Consider the following 20,593-nt stretch of genomic DNA (forward strand, 5'->3'; position numbering starts at 1 on the left):
AGAGTCGTGCTAGCAAGACAATAGTCATGACATCCCATTGCTTTGCCATATTCTGTTTATTAGAATTAAGTCACCAGGTGCAGCCCACATTCAAGGAGGAGTGACACCAGGGCATGAATATGAGGATATGGGGTCATTTGGAATCACCTTAAAGTCTGCCTACTGCAGTATATAATTTCATTAATACTTATATCTCCCACTAGATTGTTAAACGTCAGCACATGGATTTTGCTTTTTTACTTCATTGTATTAAAAAAAATTTTTTAATTGTGGTGAAAGAGCAACATTAAATTTACCATTTTAACAATTTTTAAGCAAACAGCTCAATGGCATTAAGCACATTCACACTGTCATGCAGCGGTCCCTACCATCCATCTCCAGAACTTTCTCACCTTCCCAAATGGAAACTCTGCCCCATTTAACACTAACTCCTGTCCCCCTTCCCCAGCCCCTGATCCTCACCATCTACTCTCTGTCTCTATGAATTTGACTTCTCTAGGGACCTCCTATAAGTGGAATCATACAGTATTTGTGTTTTTGTGACTTGCTTATTTCACTGAGCATAATGTCTTCAAAGTTCATCCATGTTTGAAGCCGTTCAGCTTCAAATTGTTGTCCTTTCAGTCTTAGTTGTGGAGGGTGCAGCTCAGCCCCAAGTCCAGTTGCCCTTGCTAGTTGCAGGGGGCGCAGCCCACCATCCCCTGCGGGAGTCGAACCAGCAACCCAGCATTGAGAGGATGTGCTCCAACCAACTGAGCCATTGGGGAGCTCAGCAGCTCTTCAGCTCAAGGTGCCATGTTCAATCCCAGCCGCAGGGGGTGTTGCCCACCATCCCTTGAGGGACTCAAGGAATCGAACTGGCAACCTTGTGGTTGAGAGCCCGCGCTCCAACCAACTGAGCCATCCGGGAGGCAGCTCAGCTCAAGGTGCTGTGTTCAGTCCCCGTTGCAGGGGGCGGAGCCCACCATCCCTTGCGGGACTTGATGAGTTGAACCAGCAACACTGTGGTTGAGAGCCCACTGGCCTATGTGGGAATCCAACCAGCAGCCCTCGGAGCCAGGAGCACGGAGCTCCAACCGCCTGAGCCACCGGGCTGGCCCTCTCCACATTATTCTTAGCATTTCTCCCCATGCCTGGCTCATGGTAGTATGACAATAAGATTTTAGTTAACAAATGAATAGTCTTTTCGTTCATAAATCTGGTTGCTTTTATAGGGCAGTAGAGAAAGCTATTTTTTTCAGTGTTCCCTTCTCCCATCTAAAGATATCAATAGTCAGTTTTCAGTCTTCATCTTACTTGACCTATCAGCAGCATTGACAAAATAACCACATGATTCTGTTAAAATATGTTGGATCTGTCACACCTCTGATCAAAATTCTGCCCTGGCTCCCCATTTCCTTCAAAGTCCTTTCAGTTCCCTCTAAGGCCTCTCCTTATCTCCAAATAAGGGCTTCCTCCCCTCACTGTGTTTTGGCCACACAGGCATTCTTGTACACTCCTACCTCAGGACCTTCATACTCCCAGTTCTTTCTGCACTGAATGCTTTGCCTCCAGATAGCCACCTGACTACCTTATCTGTGTTCAAGTTTTTGCTTAAATCTCTTTCTAATAAGGTCTATCAAGGCATCTTATTTAAAATAGAAACCCACCACCCTTACTGGGCTCAATTATTCCAGAGTACTTGTTCCCTTCTGACATAATTCCATTACTTTTGATATTTATCCATTATTTTCTGTGTCTTCTCCTAGAACGTAAGCTCCAGGAATCAGCAGCAAGGACGCTCAGAGAGGGACAGTCTCCCGAAGGAAATGGTTCCCTGTGAATTGGATGGAGGTTCCCAAGCCTCCATCCGAGCGGGATTCAGCACCAGGAGCCCCTGGACAGCTCTGGAAGGCAAACCTCGCGGGAACCCTTTCACTAAGGTTGGAGTTTCCGGCCGGAGCCGCCCTCTCGCTGTACCTAGCCCTTTGCAGGAGGAAACTACTTTTGCGTGCCGGTAGGAGAGGTGGTGTCGCAGGATGAGTGGCACCTGCAGCAGCCGATGGCATGGTGCGCTGGGCCCGCCGCGCTTGGGGAAGCCAATGGGCAGGGGCGTGGGCGGGGTTTAGGCAGCGGCGCGCCGAGCTAGGGCTCCGACCGGAGCGCTGCTGTGGAGTCGAGACCGCGCGGCGGTTGAGCGGCGGGCAGCGCCGGTGGGCGGGCAAGGAGCTCGGCGGAGGTACGTGCGGGCAGGGACTGGGGTCCGGCCAGGGTTCGGGAGCGAGCGCGGGGCGGTCCGGGGCCTGGAGAACTCTGCCGCCCATAGCCCAGGCTCGGCCGCGGCGTCCTCCCTGGCTTCACCTTTATCGGCGAGATGTGTGTGATTTGCGTCCGGTTCCCCCAGCAGAGCGCGAGTTGTCCCCTCTCTGGCGGGGCCACGTCGGCCTCGCCCTCGCTAGGCGTCCTGTGCCGCGCGGCCACACAGAAGGCGCTCGATAACTGCGGGATGAATGAATAAATGAATGAATGAGCCCAGCTCCATTAACCCCCGAGTTCAGAGCGTCCAGGCCACTCTCACCTCCACACTACAGACTGGGGCACATGGGCACCCAGCAAATATTTATTGGGCGTCTACTGTGTATCTGGCTTTGGACTAGGAAAGACGGATTCCCTGTTCCCTGTGAGAGACACTAGAGTAGCCTAGAGCAAATGAAGGTATTTCAGGGCTTTAAGTTATGTAGTTCCCTATATCACAAATAATGCCAGAAAAATGGCAAGGAAGGGGGTGGGAGATGCCTCCAACTGGTGTCATCTGAGCTGAGACCTGCAGAGCTCACTGAAGTGGGGGCGCAGGAGGTGAGAACTGGGAAGCTGGGCGGGGGAGGCAGCTGTGAGGACAGGGGAGCAACCGGGGTCCCTCATACTATCGGTGACATTTTCAGGTCCAAGGTGAAGTCTGCTCCATTTTGGCTCATTGAGTCATGTTAAGGAGGACTGCATGCTTCAGCCGTTGTTCAATCAGCCATTACTGAGCGCCTCTTCTGCGCCAGGTTTCACGGTGGGTACAAAAGATACAGTTTAGGGCAGGGGTCAGCCAGGGGAGGCCTTTCTGAGGGGTCCTGGAGGCAGTGACATGAAAGACAAGATGTCATTGGAAGGTCAGGGAGAGAAGTGTTCCAGGCCAAGAGAACAGCCCACAGCGAAGGCCCTGAGGCGGGACGGGTCCGGAGTATTCAGGGACCACAAAGGCCAGAGTGGGGGAGGGGCAGCAGGAGCTGATGGGCTACAGCCTTCGCCTCAGGGGAAGGTGTTTGGATTTTATGTGAAGGCAGTGGGAAGTCGGGGGAACACCACGCCCTGACGGAACATTCTATACTGATGGAAGTGTTCTCTGTCAGTGGTGGCTCCGAGACTCGCATGGCTGCCAAGCACTTGAAATACAGGTAGTGCCACTGAAGGGCTAAATTTTACATTTTATTTAATTTTCATTGACATAAACAGACATCCTAATGACTGCCATAGTGGACATGTAGCCGTGGAGAATGTTCTGTACGAGGCGGGGACCAGTGCCAGGCCTGGAATGCGGTGAAATACCGGGGTGGATGGGCTTGGTCACTAAAGCTGATCAGATATTCCAACAACTGACGTGGTTTCCCTGCCATTTACAGGGGCTGGACTGAAGCATGAGGCCCCGGTAGCACGTCGTGGGGCAGGAGTGCGCGCCCGCACATGGTTTGGCCCTGCAGTGACTGCAGCAGCTGGGGTCGCCATCATGGTGAAGCTGTTGGTGGCCAAAATCCTTTGCATGGTGGTTGTGTTCTTCTTCATGCTGCTGGGCTCCCTGCTCCCCGTGAAGATAATCGAGACAGATTTTGAGAAGGTCCACCGCTCGAAAAAGATCCTCTCTCTCTGCAACACCTTTGGAGGTGGGGTCTTTCTGGCCACCTGCTTCAATGCTTTACTGCCGGCCGTGAGAGAAAAGGTAAAGATTTCCTGGGTGGTCACAGCAGCCCTTGGCACCTATGGCTGGGGGTCTCTAACACTTTTTCAACTTTGACCCTGAGCTTGGTAGGGGCCTTGACACCACAGGGTGATAGGAAGTAGAAAATGAATTTGCTGTGTGACCGTGAGTTGGTTGCTTCTCCTGTTTAAGTCTTATCTGGTAAATAAGGGGTTTAAACTTGACCAGGGATTCGCAACCACTGGGCTCATCAGTCATTATCTGCCCGGACCACCTGTTCCTGGTAGCGTACGTTGTGTCCTGAAGCTGGCGACTATGGTCTTTCTTCAAGTCCTGTGTTAGTCAGCTACTGCTGAGTCACAAATTATGACAAACTTAGCACCTTAAGACAATGCATGTTTATTACCTCACAGTTTCTGTAGGTCAAGGGTCTGGGCACAGCTCAAGTGGGTCCTCTGCTCCAAGCTCTCAGGAGGCAGCGGTTGGAGTGTCCACTGGGCTGTGGTCTCATCTCAAGGTTCAATTGGGGATCGGTCAGCTCCTAAGCTCACGTGGTTGTCAGGTGGGTATAGTCTCCTCCTGGCTGTCAGACTGAGGGTCGCCTCAGTCCCTTGCCACATGGGCCTCCCCAATGTGGCCTTTTGCTTCATCTGCAAGTTGTATCCTGTGCCTGGATTTCTGACATTCAGATCTGTGAGATGACGCGTTTACGTTGCTTTATGCTGCTAAGCTTCTGCTCCTTCATTAGCACCACAGGACATTCATACAGTTGGCATCAACGAGGATAAAAGCTCAGTCCTCTCTGATGCCTTCTGCACTCCCAGTGCCATTTCCAGGCCCCCCCTCCATTTCCGCATCCCCACAGTGTCACCCCTTGTCGCCCTCCTACCTCAAGCCTGGCCTGTTGCAATGGCCTTCCTCCTCCCAGCCCCACTTCAGTGCAGGTGGCCCTCTCAGGGTCCTCCCAAAACCGCTCCCGTGCCGCACCCCTGTCCATAGGCTTTCCATACCACAGCAGGTCAGTGTCCCCCTCCTGGCTCCCATCTAGCTTCAGCTGCAGCGTCTGTGTCCCAGTCATCCCATGGAGAACGGCACCGCAGGCTGTTACCTTTGTGTGTCTGCCTGGTCTCTCCTGACCCATGTTTTTCCCTCTGGGGGTAGTTAGTGTCTCTAACTACCCAGTGTGTTACCCAGTGTGGCACATGCAGGCCTCCATGGGGCCTTTAGTAAATGAATGAATATTCGCCTTCTCTACAGAAACACAGCCATCTGCAGCAGAGTTGCCATCCAGGGTGATTCTGCCCCCAGGGGACATCTCTAGTTGTCATGACTGGGGAAGCTCCTGGCATTGAAGAAGTGCGAGCAGGGATGCTGTTCAGCACCCACAGTGTCCAGGACAGAGAGTGACAGCCCCAGTGTCAGCACTTCCCCCCATACGTCATAACAACCAGAATGTCTCCAGACACTGCACCTGTCCCCTGGAGGGCAGGACCGCCCCGGCTGAGAACTGTGTGTGTGTGTCGCACACATGTGCATGTGTTCACAGGTTGTAATGAAGGTTGTGATGGAAAAGAAGAGATTGGGGCAGTGAGCAGAGACTGGGGCACCTGGTTCAGGTAGAGTACTTGGAAATTAAACGTAAGCATGAGCATCTACTAGCCATGAGTAAAACCAAAGTGGAACGTCCTGGACAGAGCCAGTGGCATGGTCCCACAGCTGGAAAGAGCTTGGCGTATGCAAACATCCTTCCGAGTCCAGGGAAATTAACTCAGGCTCTGAGGAGCCCACTGTCCACCTTGCTGTCAGCATCCACATCTGTGCTGTCCAGCATGGCAGCCATGCCTAGCTAGTCAAGTTTCAGTGAATTAAAATGAAATATATACAATTCAACATACCAGCCATGTTTCAGGTCCTCATGGGCCATACATGGCGAGTGGCTTCTGTATGAGACAGCACAGACAGAACAGTTCTAATGGACCGTGTTGGCTCTGATGGGTGGCTGAATGCCAGTGAGGCGTCACCCAGGAGGTTGGAGTGCTGGGAAGAGCCTGGAAGCAGAGCCCCACCTGGGTATATGGAAGCAAGCCTCACACAGACATGAGGGCTGGAAAGGCTGGTCGGTGTCGGTGCTGGAGGCCGGAAGCCCCAGATCAAGGTGCTGGCAGGGCTGGGTCCCTCTGAGGCCCCCTCTTGCTGCCTGTCCATAGGGTGGTCCTGGTGTTTCTTCCTCTTAGAAGGACACCAGTCCTGATGGAATAGGGCCCATCCTAATGACCTCTTTTTAACTGAATCACCCCTGCCTCCTAATACGGTTAGTTTTGAGGTACAAGAGGCCGAAAGACTTGAATTTTAATTTTTGGAGGAGGACACAATTCAGGCCTTAACACCTTCATTATATCTACAAAGACCTTTCTTCCAAATAAGGTCACATTCCGAGGTTGTGGGCAGACGTATCTGTGGGGCCACAATGTAGCCCACTGGGGTGAGGCCTCAGGACTCTTTGTAATGGGATTTTTGTTTCCTTTGTCAAGGATGGGCCCCACGCCCCCTCCCTTTTCTTACCTTCTTGTGTGAATTGGGTATTACTGTGCTTTGCTAATTGAACAGTGACGTTGGACAAACCCTGTTGCATTAGTGGCAGGGGTCCCCGGCTCTGAACCCCTCTTGCCTCTCTTTTCCCCTCCCTCCCTGTCTCATGTCCTCCATTCCAGCTACAGAAAGTTCTGAGTCTCGGACACATCAGCACAGACTACCCGCTGGCGGAGACCATTGTCATGCTGGGCTTCTTCATGACCGTCTTCCTGGAGCAGCTCATCCTGACCTTCCGCAAGGAGAAGCCGTCCTTCATCGACCTAGAGACCTTCAACGCAGGCTCAGACGCTGGCAGCGACTCAGAGTACGAGAGCCCCTTCATGGGGGCCGCGCGGGGCCACGCGCTCTATGTGGAGCCCCACACCCACAGCCACGGGCTGAGCGTCCAGGAGCTGTCGCGCTCCAGCCCCCTGCGTCTCCTCAGCCTGGTCTTTGCACTGTCGGCCCACTCCGTCTTCGAGGGCCTGGCCCTGGGCCTGCAGGAGGAGGGGGAGAAGGTTGTGAGCCTGTTCGTGGGCGTGGCCATCCACGAGACGCTGGTGGCCGTGGCCCTGGGCATCAGCATGGCCCGGAGTTCCATGGCTCTGAGGGACTCGGCCAAGCTGGCCGTCACCGTGAGCGCCATGATCCCCCTGGGCATCAGCCTCGGCCTGGGCATCGAGAGTGCCCAGGGCGTGCCCAGCAGCGTGGCCTCAGTGCTACTGCAGGGCCTGGCGGGTGGCACTTTCCTGTTCGTCACCTTCTTCGAGATCCTGGGGAAGGAGCTGGAGGAGAAGAATGATCGCCTGCTCAAAGTTCTCTTCTTGGTGCTGGGCTACGCCGTGCTGGCCGGCATGGTCCTCCTCAAGTGGTGAACGTCCTGTGGCCGTCCTCGTGGTGGTCGTCCCGCCCCGCCCTGCCGGAGCCCTCGGGGAGCCCCAGGCCTCCATGGTGCACAGAGGGACCGCCCGGAACCAGGCCACACCCCAGATCTTGTACCCCAAGCCTCGGGGCACCGCTACTACTTGTAAAAATACTTAAAGATATTTACCAAAGCTATCTGGCCATGTCACCCTCGGCACTCACATGGGAGGCAGCGCTGGGCATCTGCATGGATGGGGTCAGGCGAGAACCTCCTCTCCTTGCAGACCCCAAAAGTGAAACAGGACAGGAGCTGTTGGAGGCTCCCAGGCCTCTGTCCTCTGCCCCCAGCTGGCTCTGTTGCTAACAGAAGAGGCCACCAGCAGGAAGTATCTGTTCCTCATTCAGACAATTCGACGGGTCTGGTCGGTGCTGTGACTCCTGTCACCTGAGGCTGTGCCTCCAAGCAGACGGGCGGGGTCCCAGGGTCCTCAGGACCGCCCTCTCCTTCCCTGCCTTCTTGTGCTGCCTCCTCCATGGGGAGATAGACCTCTAGGGGGCCGGGGCTGCTGGGCCAGGCTGAACATGTGGGTTCCCCAAGGGAACAGAAACCCATGGACTGAGACACGCAGGCAGTGCCAGGGGGCAGCTTGGCCATTGGTTCGCAGCCCCGTGTGCACCCAGGGTCTCTGGAGCAAGATGGACCAGGCTGTGGGGCAGAGGCCACCTGACATGATTTCCCCCACCAGACAAACGAAGCCAGTACCAGACAGTGTAGGAGAGCAGAGACTAACAGCCAAGTGTCAGGCTGCTACAAACCCTTGGTGCCATGGCAACCTCTCATTAGCCTGGACTGTCGTCCTGGCAACCTGGGGCATGCCTGGGGAGTGGGCGTCTCAGTGAGCCTTTCCTGGGGGATTTGCTAGGCCTGACTCGGAGGCGAGGCTGGAGGGAGCCTGAGCCTGGCATCCTGGGCTGGGTTCCCACAGCCTCAGCTTCTCCCTGCTCTGTCCTGGGCTGCTCGACCCGCTCGCTACTCATGCCGTTCCTGACACGTCAGCTCGGCTGCGGGGCCCAGGGCCCAGGTGTGCGCCTTTCTGGAGTCCCGAGTTTCCTTCCTGCACCTGCCAGTGCCAGGAATGGCTGCAACAGGGCCATTTAGGCTTCCTGACAAGGACAGGCCCCTCGCCCCTGGCCCTGAGCTCGGCAGGGCCTCCAGTTGTCACTGTAACCAGCTTGGGAGCTCCAGGAGCAGTTAGCTGCTTGTCTGAGCGTGGGTCCCCGGGGCTGGCCTACTGCTGCCCCCTTCGTCAGCCAGCCCGAGGTGCAAGAAGGCACGACTTTCACGTGGCCCCAGCCTCCTTCGCTGATGTTACATGAGTCTGGGGGCCTCCACTGTGTCGGCCCCCCGCCCCCGGCACTGTGGGAAGTATTGGACCCATTGTAGAAACACCTGTCTGAACCTGTTCCCAGGAACCCATTTCTGAATCCCGCATGGCCTGGCCTTGACCCTGAGCCAGGAAATGACCCCACGGGTGTGGGAACATCAACCTCCAAGTGCTAAATCTGGTGCTGCGACCTCCTCCTGGCCCCACTTCACTCCTCTAGGAATGATGGTTGGCCTTTGGCCTGGGTGGGCAGGTCACTGTGGAGCCACCAGATTCGACTCTGCCTTCAGTTTGGAGGACGGGGCTGGGCAGGGTATGGGGTGGAGGCATCAGGGCCTTCCATACAGGGAAGCTCAGGGGCCCCTGTCCCCCCAAATCCAGTAGGAACCCCATGTGGGGACAGCAGTCTGCTTCAGGGGTCCCCAGCTCTGTACCCCTTACCTCCATCACCAAAAGCGCACAGCAGGATGCCATCCATCGGCTCCTGGTGTGGCCTTGGGGACACCACCGCCTATCCCTCCACCAGTTCTCACACCCCCTGCCCGTCCTCCCATTGAAGCCTCCAACCCCCTCTGAGCTCGCTTCCAGACCGACAGGCGCAGAAAGGGTACCAGCACTCCAGTGAAGAGGGAGAGACCCTAGTGCCCCTCTGTCCGTCTCAGACGTCACCACCCCGGGGCCCAGCATCCTTGGGTCCCTGGCATGCTGCTGCCTGCCCTGTCTCTGCTGAGCTGGGGCTTCTCCCAGCTGCCCCTTTCTCCCTAGGATCCAACTAGCCCCAGCAAATCTGCTTCTAGGCCCCCCAGGCACACAGATCCTGAGAGGTTTGGGAGGTGGTATTGTAGGAGGACACAGACTGGCCCCCCAAGGCCATCCCTCCTGTCTGCTGTGGTTGGAGGAGCAGGGACAGCTCTGGGATCTGCTTCCAGGAATCACCCCGTGTTGGCGGTCCACAAGTGTCTCCTGGCCGGTTTGGGTCAGCTTTCCCCAGTTTGGCCAAGGATCAGAATGTCTCCATATTAGGGTAAGAAGAGTGATTGTCCCATCTGACAGAGGCTGGAGAAGCAACGCTCACTCCTGAGGTCCCCCAGCCAATGGTGGCCAAATGCTGCCAGACCAGGGCCTTCTGAGGCCAGGTCACAGGCTCCACCGCCCACTGATTCTGACAAGGGAGCACTACCTCGTGGTGACAAGAGCTTTGTCTTGAATAAGACTATGGGTTGGTCTCCACCTGGGGCAGTGGACCAGCCCCCACCACAAAACCAGATGTCAGCCACAAAAGCCTTCATCCATCTCAACATCAAGGAAATGTCCCATGGCCAGTGGAAGCAGAGATTCCTCCTTCTCAAGGGTCTTTGCAAACTGGGTTTTCAATCCAGGTGATTCTGCCCCTAGGGGACACTAGGTGACTTCTGGGGACATCTGTTGTCAGGACTGGGGGTGCTTTTGGGATGGAATGGGTGGGGCTAGGGATTCTGCTCAGCCCCCTACAGTGACCAGGATGGCCCCCTAGAGAGTACCTAGCCTGCCCCTCCGCCCTCTGCCCCCCAAGACCTGCCCCATGTGGGGACTCACGGCACAAGCCACAGCTGGATGGAGTCGACTGGGTTCTCTCCGATCTGCAGACAAAAGAGAAAATTAGAAGGCTGCACCAGGCCTTGAGGATTGAATCAACCATAATAACAGCGTGTTGGGGCCTCTGTTGTCTGCTGTTTGCGTTTCTTGTGGAGAAGTTATTAGCAGGGCGGGAAGGGGGGTGGGCGCAGTTCTGGGCCTGGCTGCATCTGCAGGCCGGAAAAGCAGGTGAGGTTTAGGATGGTGTCTCCCAGGACCTTCAGCCCCACCAGGAAGAGAGGGGCGTGCATCCTCCCTGTGCCAACCTGTGCCCGCCCTGAGCTGGCTGCCAGCTTCATGACAGAGCCAGTGACAAACCCATCTCACCTTCCCAGAGCCGCTTGCAGGAGGGAAGGAGGTGGACAGCAGACGGTGGCCGCTGCAGGGCATGTGGGTGGTTTTGTGAGGACCCCAGAACTCTTCTGGCTGTTGGGGTGCTGAGGTCAGACTGGGCTGGGTCGGGGTCCCTGCCACCGTCCAGCCCTCTGCAGCTCCCAGAGCAGGAACGGCTGCACTTTTCTGGCCGAGGGCCGAAGTGATTACTGCATGCTCAGCCTGGCAGGGGAAGACCAGTCGGGCAGGTGGGCGGTCCAGAGCCCCTGATTTTTGGGTGCAGGGTAGGCATGGCTGAGGAACTGCATTTGGCCACCATAGTTGGCTGCCTGGGTGCCCTCTGAGCTAGTTCAGGTCCAGCCACTCAAGCCCTACAATCTGGGACCCTATAGCAAGGTCTCCCCCTGGACACTATGGACATGGAGGCCAGGTCATTCTCTATGGGGGGCTATCTGGATACTAGGGGTGTTGAGCAGCTTCCCTGGCCCCCACCCATTCGATGCAGGAGCACCCCCAGTCATAATAACCACAGATGTCCCCAGACATGGCTCTGGGTGAGATCCATTGCCCTAGAATGGAAGGCAGCTCACATTCTAGGGAAGGGGACAGATGATATATTAACATGTGACCAATATCAGGGAGCAATAAAAGCCCTGAAGACAAAAAAGCAAAGTGACAGGAGGCAGGGACAATTTTAGCTGCGTGGTCAGGGAAGAAATCTCTGAAGGCCATGTGTGAGTAACAAGAAGATGGGGGAGAATTCCAGCAGGGGGAGTAGCCTGTGCAAAGGCCCTGAGGTCTTTCTGCACGTCACGGTCCTTTTTTCTGATTGACCAAAGCAGTCCTGGCTCTCTGTAAAAAGACCTGAGCGTTCTAGGGACTCATCCTGCCAGTGACGAATGCTTCGGTCACCCCACTCGTTAGAGTGGTGACAATAACACAACCTGTGTGCTGAGGGGTAATGCAGGCTGCCTCCAGGGGCCAGGCGGGTAGCTTTGGTGAGAACCCAGCGTCTTCCACCCTGGGTTGGGGTCCAGCTCCTGCAGATGCTGACCTACAGAACTCAGGCTCATAGATGCTAGCCCGTTCGTTTTTTCCAGGCAAACTGAGTTTTGACAAATGATCTCCTTATTTTAAAATGATGACACTAAACTTAAACAAAAAAACCTTGGTGGGCCAAACTGCATCTGTGAGAGGCCCTCGTCGTGGGGCCCAGCCTCTACTTTGACTGCATAATTGCATTAATCTGGGAGCACAGAAAGCAGAGAATTCGACCCAGCTGCCTACCTCCCACCAGGCAGCTGCAACTGGGCCGGATTTGGGGCAGGATAAGCGAGGCCGGTGTAGCCCCCTCCCAGAACACCAAGGCAGGGAGAAGTCCCATGGGCTGCAAGGCTGGACATACAGGGTCTGTGCAGGTGCACGGCCGTCCCTTGCAGTTGGGCTGATTCCCTTCTCTGGCCTCCATTTCCACAGAGGGCAGAGCTAGCGACTATCCCCGGCCCACGCACACACACTCCTACACTCATGAAAGCCAGGCCTATTCCTTCCGGCCACAGGGAAAGGGGTACCACCATTCTAGTTTGGGGTGTTGGAGTGGGGGTTGGGCCCCTGTGCCCTGGGAAGTACAAGGAGGGGACTCGGGGCCTGACCTCCCCTGGCTCCTGAGGCCGAGCCTGGCCTGGGAGCTATAAATAGCACCTGCAGAGTGGCACTGCTGCTGTGCCCACGCTCCTGCGTATGAGTCAGCCTGCCCCAGCCCGGGCTGGCGCCCGGAGGAGCCAGAGAGCTGCCAGAGGCCAGAGGCCTGGACCAGCACCGGACGGTCACTCGGGAGACAAAGGCAGGCAGGCATCTGGAGTAGCAGGGAGCGGGGCTGCCATGTCAGTGCCTGTGTGCCTAGCAGCCCCACGTAAGTGGGCATCATCCTGATTGCTCCCAACAACCCTGAGAGGCCAGACAGCAGTGAGCCTCATTCACAGATGGGGAAACTGAGGCTCAGAGGGGCACTTGGCAGGGACACAGCAACCCAGTCCAGAGGCCACGATCTGTCTACCCATGGGCTGTCTCCATGTCTGGTTGGTAGCACACCGAGATGAAGAGTGGGGGCCAGTCCTCCCTCTGAGGTGCCTCACGAGGCCAGGACAGGGTAGGAGGGAGGTATTCAGGGTGAGGATGGGGAAGCAGGAGACCTGCAGTGGTGGAGGAAGCAGGAAAACTCCAGTGGTTGAGAAGCTGGACCTTGAGCCAGAGGCAAAGTGAGCCACAGGCAGTGTTAGAACCGGGGAGGCCTGTGTTGGAGGCTGGGCACTGAATGCCCGAATGGAAGAGGGCTGATGAGGATGATCCCGGAAAGGAGGCGGGTGGGATGGTTCAGGCGGGAGAGGCCTGGGCATGCAGTGGAGGCGCTGAGTCAGGGAGAAATGGAGCCCATCAAGCCCGAGAAGAATCTGCCTCAGCCAGAGCAACAGAAATGGTGGGTCAGCGAGAATCAAAGAGCCAAGAGCCAGAGGGGCCCTTGGGCTCCAGCTGAGCATCTGCTCACACCTCTCACAGTGAGGAGCTCACCACCTCTCACCCTCCGACTGCCCTGACCCCAGAAAGCCCCTCCTGGTGGGACTTTAGGCCTCACAGTCAAGGGGCACCGTCCTCTAACAGGCTTGGAGCCTGGGGCTGTCTCATGCACAACCCTGGCCCGGGGGCTACACCCTGAAGTCTGGTCTCTTCTGGAGGGAGGGATAGATGACATCTTGTGAGCTTGAACAGGGACACAGGTATGCCAAATGCACAAGATGCTTCCCAAAGTCGAACATTTATTTTCAGTTACCTATTGGAGGCAGATAAATATCTTCACACCAGGACATGGGAATACCATTCCCTCAGCCCCCTTTGTCCACCCCACCACCACCAAATTGCCCTCCAGACCCATCAAAAGGCTCACCTGCCATCTCCCCTTTGGTGGGCTGCCTGTAAGGGCACCAACCCAGACCTTGGCCATCTTTACTTCCTTTCTATCTCTCCCTCCCACAAACCCCTGGAGTGGGGGAGTAGTCTCCAGGTACACCCCTATCCCCCAGCCTCCTGGGGCCACCTCTGACTTCTCATACGTCTGTTTACTGGTTGATTGTTTATTTATTCCACTAAGGCACCTCCTCTGGTGCATGGCTCTGAGCTGGACCACGACCCCACCAACCCCAGGGTGTCCCATTCTGCTCCCCAAACCCCCTTATCTGCAGTTCTGCCAACCGCTCCTTCCCTTTGTCCGCAACCCCCCCTTCCCCGTGACCTGGGCTCTGTCCCCTTCTTGCCAGGTACCTAGTTGTCGGGGTGACCCTGGGCGCGCCAGCTCCCACTCCGGGCTCGGGAAGAAACAGACCCCACCCCCTTTGCGCCCCCGCGTCCTGGCGACCTCCCTGGGGGCCGGCAGGAGCCCGTGTGCGCGGGGCAGGAATTCCGGAGGGGCCACACGCAAGCAGGGCTGGGCGCGGGTCGCGGATTGGGGACACTGGGTGGGTGTCCGGGCGGGGCTGTGCTGGCGGCGGGGCGCCGGGTGGCAGTGACCTTGGCTGGGGGTGTGGGTCCCGAGGGAGGGGCGGAGCGCGGCGCCCGGCGGGCGGGGACGGCGCGGGCGCGGCAGCGGCTCGGGCGCGCGGGGGGCGGCGGCGCCGAGAGGACACGGAGCCGGCCAGCAGCAGCCGCGGCGGCGCCTCAGGGACGAGCGCCCAGGTAGGAGGCCGGGGCCGGGGCGGGGGCTGGGGCGTGGGCCTGCTGCATCCCACCCGCGCGGCCCGCGGGGCCCTTCGCTGCACGCCCCCTCCTTTGTCAGAGCCCCACCCTCCCGGCGGGGCCCTCCACCCGGAACCTCTCTCCGGTCCAGACGCCCTGCCCCGACCGCCCTCCGCTCCCACCTTGGACAGCATCCTCTCCGCATCCTCCCCTCCCCCACGGTACCCACAGGGCGCCCCGCGGCCGAGCCAGGTCCTCCTCAGTGCCCCTCAGCCTCCCTCTCTGGGTTGGTCGGTCCCGCTAAGCCAGGGTCCTTCCACGAGGAGCCACTTGGGCCGTGGGACTATCTCCCCCCACCGCGACTTCCTCAGCCCTCCTGCCCCCTGGGCCAAGCCAAGCGCCTCACTCAGAACCTCCCTGGTCAACACCCTCCCCCACCACTTAGATCCTCCTCCAGCCAAGTGGAGCCTCTGGGCTGGCCCCCCTCACCCCCCAGGGTGTTTCCTGTCTCTCAGGCCCCTCCAGCAGGCTCTCTCACCAAGCCTTTCATTAGTCACGTAGTCCCTTGGTCTGACCACCCCCTAATTTGGGCAAGCATCCTGTCCCCCAGGCCCTCCATGGGTCAGGCCTGCTTTCTTGCACCTGAGGTGGCTGCAACTTCCTGGCACTGGGCTCTGGGGACCCAGGGCTGGGCTGATTCCCTATCTGGGAGTCTCAGGGTGGGCTGTTTTGCACAGGGAGAAGACCCCGGGCCTTGAGGCCAACCAGGGCTGGTTCAAATCCTGCTCTGCTCTGCCACCTCCCCGCTCTGTGACCTTGAGCCATTGCCTCCCCTCTCCGAGCAAGGGTCCCTGAGATGCCCCGACCCCAACTCTGCAGGAGGTTAGGGTGGTTTTCCAACAGCACCAGGTGGGTGCCTGGCATGGACTGGGGGTTACTGAATGGGGGCTCCTACTTAGGGATCCCAGACCTCAACAGGGCCCCTCCTGGAGTACACCCCTGCTGATGGATCTGGAGCCCTGCCAGGGGGTCTGCACCCAGAGCAAGGCCAGGGCTGGGTCTGGGATGGCAGAACTGACTGTCACCTGCTACCCTGGGTCCCAGGCCAGTCATGGCAGTGCCTGGCTGCACAACGTGTGCCCACTCCCTCGGGTGCCCACCCAGGAAAGGGCAGTGACTGCAGAGCTGGCGGGCACCCCTCGCCAGCTCCCCACCCAAAGTCCTCCCATGCTAGCAGTCAACCTTGAGATAGTAATGTTAAAGCTCCTGGAAGTTTGGCTGGCACATAATTTGTGGGGTATGTGCCTGCTGTGACTTTCGTCATATACCTTTTTCTGACAAACCTGTTACCTTTGATCATTCAGAACGTGCCTTCTTAGCCCACTACAGGCTCACACCCTGACCCTCTGTAATCGATAATCCTGATTATCCAACCTTAGCAAGGGCTCCCATGTGCCAGGCACCTGCCTAAGGGCTTTCTCCAGCTTGTCACACTGTTGTCTGGCAACTCCGGGGAGTGGGCACTGCGACTGCTCATGTTTCACAGAGAAAACTGAGGCTCGGGGACACCAACTTACCTGCTCGCATTCCTGCCACGAGGCTCACACCTCGGGTCTTACACACACATTCACACACCTGATACACACACCAAAGGGAAGGAACTTGGCCAAGACGCAATCTTATCGTGTCTCCTCTCCCACGGTAGACCACCCCCTGTACTGAGGAACCCTCAGAGACAGCTGGCAAGGGGGAGGGGGGGGTCTCTCCTGCTGTCTATTAATAACTACTTGGATATTGGAGCTAGGCCTCCTGCCTTCCCAACCCCAGCCTGGAGTTCCTCCTCCACTTCCATCATTTCAGCAATTGCTGTGCTGTGTGACCTCCTGAGGCTGCTGGACCTCTCTGAGCACAAGAGAGGAAGAGATGATACAAGGACTCCCTCCTGGGGAGTTTTGTGCCTACAGATACCTTGGACCTAAACAGGAGGCCAGGGCAGGCAGACTATGGTCACGGTGCAGTGTTTAGGGAGTGGAGAGTTTTCTCTGTGGCCTCAGTTTTCATTTTCTCATATCCAACCTGGATTGTACATCCCTGCCTCCCAGGGCTGCTGTCCCAAATCAGCGCCATGATTTGCGAATTGGGATGCTTGGACCTCCAGTATTAGGATCACACTTATGGGATGAGGGCAGGAGAATGGCTTTAAAATGCAGGTTCCCAGGGTCTTGGGCCTTGGGCCCAAGTGGCCTTGGGCCAATTGATTAATCACTTCCAGGGCTGAAGCCCTGCAAGCTGCGTTTTAAAGTTTCCCTACCATGTGGCTCCCACAAGGTTGAGGAGCCTCTGGGCTGGGGAAGAGCAGGGAGCCTGTGGTTATTGGAGGGAGGCACCATGTCACCCACTTTGCAGAGGGGCAACCTGAGGCTCGGGTGGCAGAGAGGTTTGCCCAGGTCACAGAGCCAGGCCTGCCGGCTTGTGGGAGCCCACAGCCACGCTGGGAAGAGAGGGAAAAGCCGATGCAGCCTGGGGGTCTAGCAAGCATGAAGGTGGAGAAGGACCCATCTCCATACTTCTGCCAGCCCACAGTCCCCTGGGAAGGAGCCGAGGCCCCAGATTTTGTTGGGCGGGGGGAACAAGCAGAGGGGGCTGGCTCCGAGCCTGCATGCAGGGCAGAACTGCAAAGTCAGCCCAATCACCCAGAAGGGCCTTCCCAGGACGCAGGAGAAACACGGCACCTCCTCCGAGAAACTGCCCCTCCTGCTCCCTGGGCCTGGAGCTGTCCCCTCCTGGCCAGGTGGCCTTTTGTGTCTGACACTCCTCTCTGTACAGGGTCGGCCTGGGGTTCTAGCAGCTGGCACGGACCCCCACCCTGGAGTGAAAGATGCCTGAGCAGAGTAACGACTACCGCGTGGTGGTGTTTGGTGCAGGCGGTGTGGGCAAGAGCTCGCTGGTGCTGCGCTTCGTGAAGGGCACGTTCCGAGACACCTACATCCCCACCATTGAGGACACCTACCGGCAGGTGATCAGCTGCGACAAGAGCGTGTGCACGCTGCAGATCACCGACACCACAGGCAGCCACCAGTTCCCAGCCATGCAGCGGCTGTCCATCTCCAAGGGCCATGCCTTCATCCTGGTCTTCTCCGTCACCAGCAAGCAGTCGCTGGAGGAGCTGGGGCCCATCTACCAGCTCATCGTGCAGATCAAGGGCAGCGTGGAGGACATCCCCGTCATGCTGGTGGGCAACAAGTGTGACGAGACACAGCGGGAGGTGGACACCCGTGAGGCTCAGGCCGTGGCCCAGGAGTGGAAGTGCGCCTTCATGGAGACGTCAGCCAAGATGAACTACAACGTCAAGGAGCTCTTCCAGGAGCTGCTCACGCTGGAAACACGCCGCAACATGAGTCTCAACATCGATGGCAAGCACTCCAGCAAACAGAAGAGGACAGACGGCATCAAGGGCAAATGCGTCCTCATGTGAGCCCCGGACGCCCCACAGCCGCCCATCCTGGCCCCTGGCCCGGCCCCATGCCTCCCCCAACGCCGCCCTGCAGCCAGTGCTGCCTTCCCCTCTCTCACCTCTTCCACTTTTCTGACATCATCCAACATCCCCACTGGGGACACTGAGGCCCCTCCTAGCCCGCGGCAGGTCTGAGGCTCCAACCCGGCTCTGTCATATCCTTCCGCCCCATCCTTCTGTCCCACCCTCCTGTCAGTACCTCACAAAGCCAAGTGCTGGAGGTGGCCCCCTTGATCTGCACATGGGAAAATGGAGAAGCTGCCTGTCCCCATGGGGACCAAGGATGCCGGTTTTTCCCCAACTCTGCCCATCTCCGTGTCAACCTGGACCCCCATCTCTGTCCCTTTCCCTTGGGTGTCCCCAGCCAGACCTGTGCCACCCACCCATTAGATCACTGTGACCTTGCTGGGGAGGAGGGAGTTGAAATGCACATGGACCTCAGATTTCGTTTTCTCCTATTTGGTGTTTACACACACGCCGCCCACCCACCTCCATCCCTCACGACCTCTGGCCTGTGCGCCTGGCCCTGGGTCCCAGACCACCCCTCTCACTTCTGTCCCAACAGCTTGGGGTGGGGGACCTTGCGGGATGGGCCTCAGGCTGCCAGGCAATAACCACAGGGCCCGCAGCAGCACCCCGCCAGCCCAGAACCCTACTCCTCGCCCAGCCTGGGCCTGGCGTGCAGGCAGGGGAGGCCCAGAACCAGCCGATGGTCACAGCACAACTTTGGGGACTGCTCAGCATGAATGTGGGGGGTCTTCCTGGAGACGGCTTGCAGACAGAGATTGGCACAGCACATCATCAGCAAGCCCTGGGCAGGGGTCTGTGGTGCTGGGGGAGGGTGCCTGAGGCCTCCTCCAGGGGCAGAGGACTGCAATCACCATCAGCAGAATCTGAGGGGGCTCAAGGCAGAACCCTGCCCAGCCCACTTCTTCCCACCATCCGCACCCCAGGTGCAGGGGAGCCCCCAGAAAGGCGTGTATTCTAGAATTGGGATGTCTCTGCCACCATGAGATTCTGAGTGTTTTATGAGAGTGTCTAGATAACTCTACACTCGTGGGACCCCACGGGCTGTCTGGCAATGACATTGACTTGTAGGCCTGGAGTGGGGAGTGACCATGGGATGGTATATTTGTGCAAGTTGCTGTGCAGGGGTTGATCGCTTGTGTGTAAGATTGTGTCTGTGTGTGCACCTGTGTGTGGCTGTCACTGGGGTGGTATGTGCGTGTGACAGTCTGTGTATGTGTGGGGTACATGTAGGGGTGGGTGGTGTGGTTGTCGACAGGACTGGATATTTGGATGTACCAACATGAGCGTGACTGTGTTTTTGGGAGCAGGTGACATGATTTATCAGGGAGCATCCGTGAACCGGTATGTTGTCACTGTGTGAGGAATACTAAGCCTCTTTGACTCTGTAGCAAGGTGGTTCTCGGCTCAAAATCTGTATCAGTCAGCTATTACTGTGTAACAAATGACCATAAACTCAGAAACTTGGAAACACACATATTTGTTATCTCCCAGTTTCTGTGGGCCAGGAACCTGGGCACAGCTAAGCTGGCTTCTCTGCTCAGGGTCTCACGAGGCTGCAGAAATAGTACTGTCTGGGCTGCGGTCTCATCTGAAGGCCTGACTGGGGAAGGACCCACTTCCCAGCTTGCATGGTTGTTGGCAACACTCAGTCTCCTGTGGTTGCTGGATGAGGGCCTCAGTTGCTCACTGGTTGTCAGCAGGAGCTGCCCTCTGCTCCCTGCCCTATGGGCCTCTCCCCAGGGCCGGTCGAAGCACTGGGTGGGAGGAAGTTGTTTGTGTGTATGTGCTTGTATGCGCTTGTGCACACTGAGACTGAATTGTCCATGTGAGAGAGAGAGGTAATGTGGCTGTCCAGTCGTGTGGCCATGTGGAAGTATATGTAGGTCAGAGGGATTCTGTGTTCAACTTGGTGGCAGTGTGTTTGTTTTTCTTTTTGTTCATGTGACTGTTCACAAGTGTTTCTGGGGCTCACTATGAGAGAGAAGGAGTGTGTGTGTGTGTGTGTGTGTGTGTGTGTGTGTGTGGAAAGAGAGAGAGAGAGAGAGAGAGAGAGGGAGAGAGAGAGAGAGAGAAAGAGAGAGAGAGAGAGACACTGGGCACATGGATGGGCCCACAGATCTGGCAGCTTCCTGTCTGAGCACAGCTGAGCCCCCTTATCCTGTAGAGGGTCCAGGGCCCACCAGCAGCTGGTGTTTCCCTCTCCCCCACTCCGGGAGTGGTTTCTGGGCCTTGAAGGTGCTGGAGAGGGTGGGGCTGGTCAGGGATCTGCGGCCCTTTCTCAGGGACACACCCTGATAGCACAATCTCCCTGGGGTCCCACCCCTCCAGGCCTCTCCCACCTCAGGCCCTGCCCCGACCCTGGGGACAGAGGGGTTCTGCAGTAGGAGGGGGCCAGAGCCTCCCTTGGCTGCTGGCCCATCCTGCCTGGGGATCCCTGGGTCTGGGGACATGCCAGGCCATGCTTGCTGTGATTCCACCCCTACCCCTTTTCCCCCCGCATGTGGGTACCCCCTGACCCCCACTGTGGGGTATGTGTAGTGTTCACTCTAGAAATAGTCTTCCTGCAATAAAGAAGTGGATCCTACATTCTCCACTGGTGCGCTTTCTTTGGGGTGG

General features: G+C 57.4%; 2 protein-coding genes across 4 annotated transcripts; both read left to right on the top strand.

Moving 5' to 3' along the window:
• The first annotated feature begins 2,098 nt into the window (after positions 1–2,098).
• Positions 2,099–12,081, top strand: SLC39A3 (solute carrier family 39 member 3). Of its 2 annotated transcripts, XM_033135012.1 has the most exons (4): positions 2,099–2,218; positions 2,922–3,037; positions 3,648–3,961; positions 6,652–12,081. In XM_033135012.1, the coding sequence occupies exons 3-4, from the start codon at positions 3,752–3,754 to the stop codon at positions 7,384–7,386; spliced, it is 945 nt and encodes a 314-aa protein (XP_032990903.1). In that variant the 5' UTR covers positions 2,099–2,218; positions 2,922–3,037; positions 3,648–3,751; the 3' UTR covers positions 7,387–12,081. The 2 variants fall into 2 exon arrangements, with proteins under 2 accessions (XP_032990903.1, XP_032990904.1); XM_033135013.1 differs by lacking the exon at positions 2,922–3,037 and having other exon boundaries at positions 2,117–2,218.
• Positions 12,082–14,336: 2,255 nt separating this feature from the next.
• DIRAS1 (DIRAS family GTPase 1) lies at positions 14,337–19,933 on the top strand. 2 transcript variants are annotated; one of them, XM_033135195.1, is made up of 2 exons: positions 14,337–14,433; positions 17,260–19,933. In XM_033135195.1, the coding sequence occupies exon 2, from the start codon at positions 17,312–17,314 to the stop codon at positions 17,906–17,908; it is 597 nt and encodes a 198-aa protein (XP_032991086.1). In that variant the 5' UTR covers positions 14,337–14,433; positions 17,260–17,311; the 3' UTR covers positions 17,909–19,933. The 2 variants fall into 2 exon arrangements, with proteins under 2 accessions (XP_032991086.1, XP_032991087.1); XM_033135196.1 differs by lacking the exon at positions 14,337–14,433 and adding an exon at positions 15,186–15,342.
• Positions 19,934–20,593: the final 660 nt, after the last annotated feature.

This window comes from Rhinolophus ferrumequinum, chromosome 18 (assembly GCF_004115265.2).
Source record: "Rhinolophus ferrumequinum isolate MPI-CBG mRhiFer1 chromosome 18, mRhiFer1_v1.p, whole genome shotgun sequence".
Lineage (NCBI taxonomy): Eukaryota > Metazoa > Chordata > Mammalia > Chiroptera > Rhinolophidae > Rhinolophus > Rhinolophus ferrumequinum.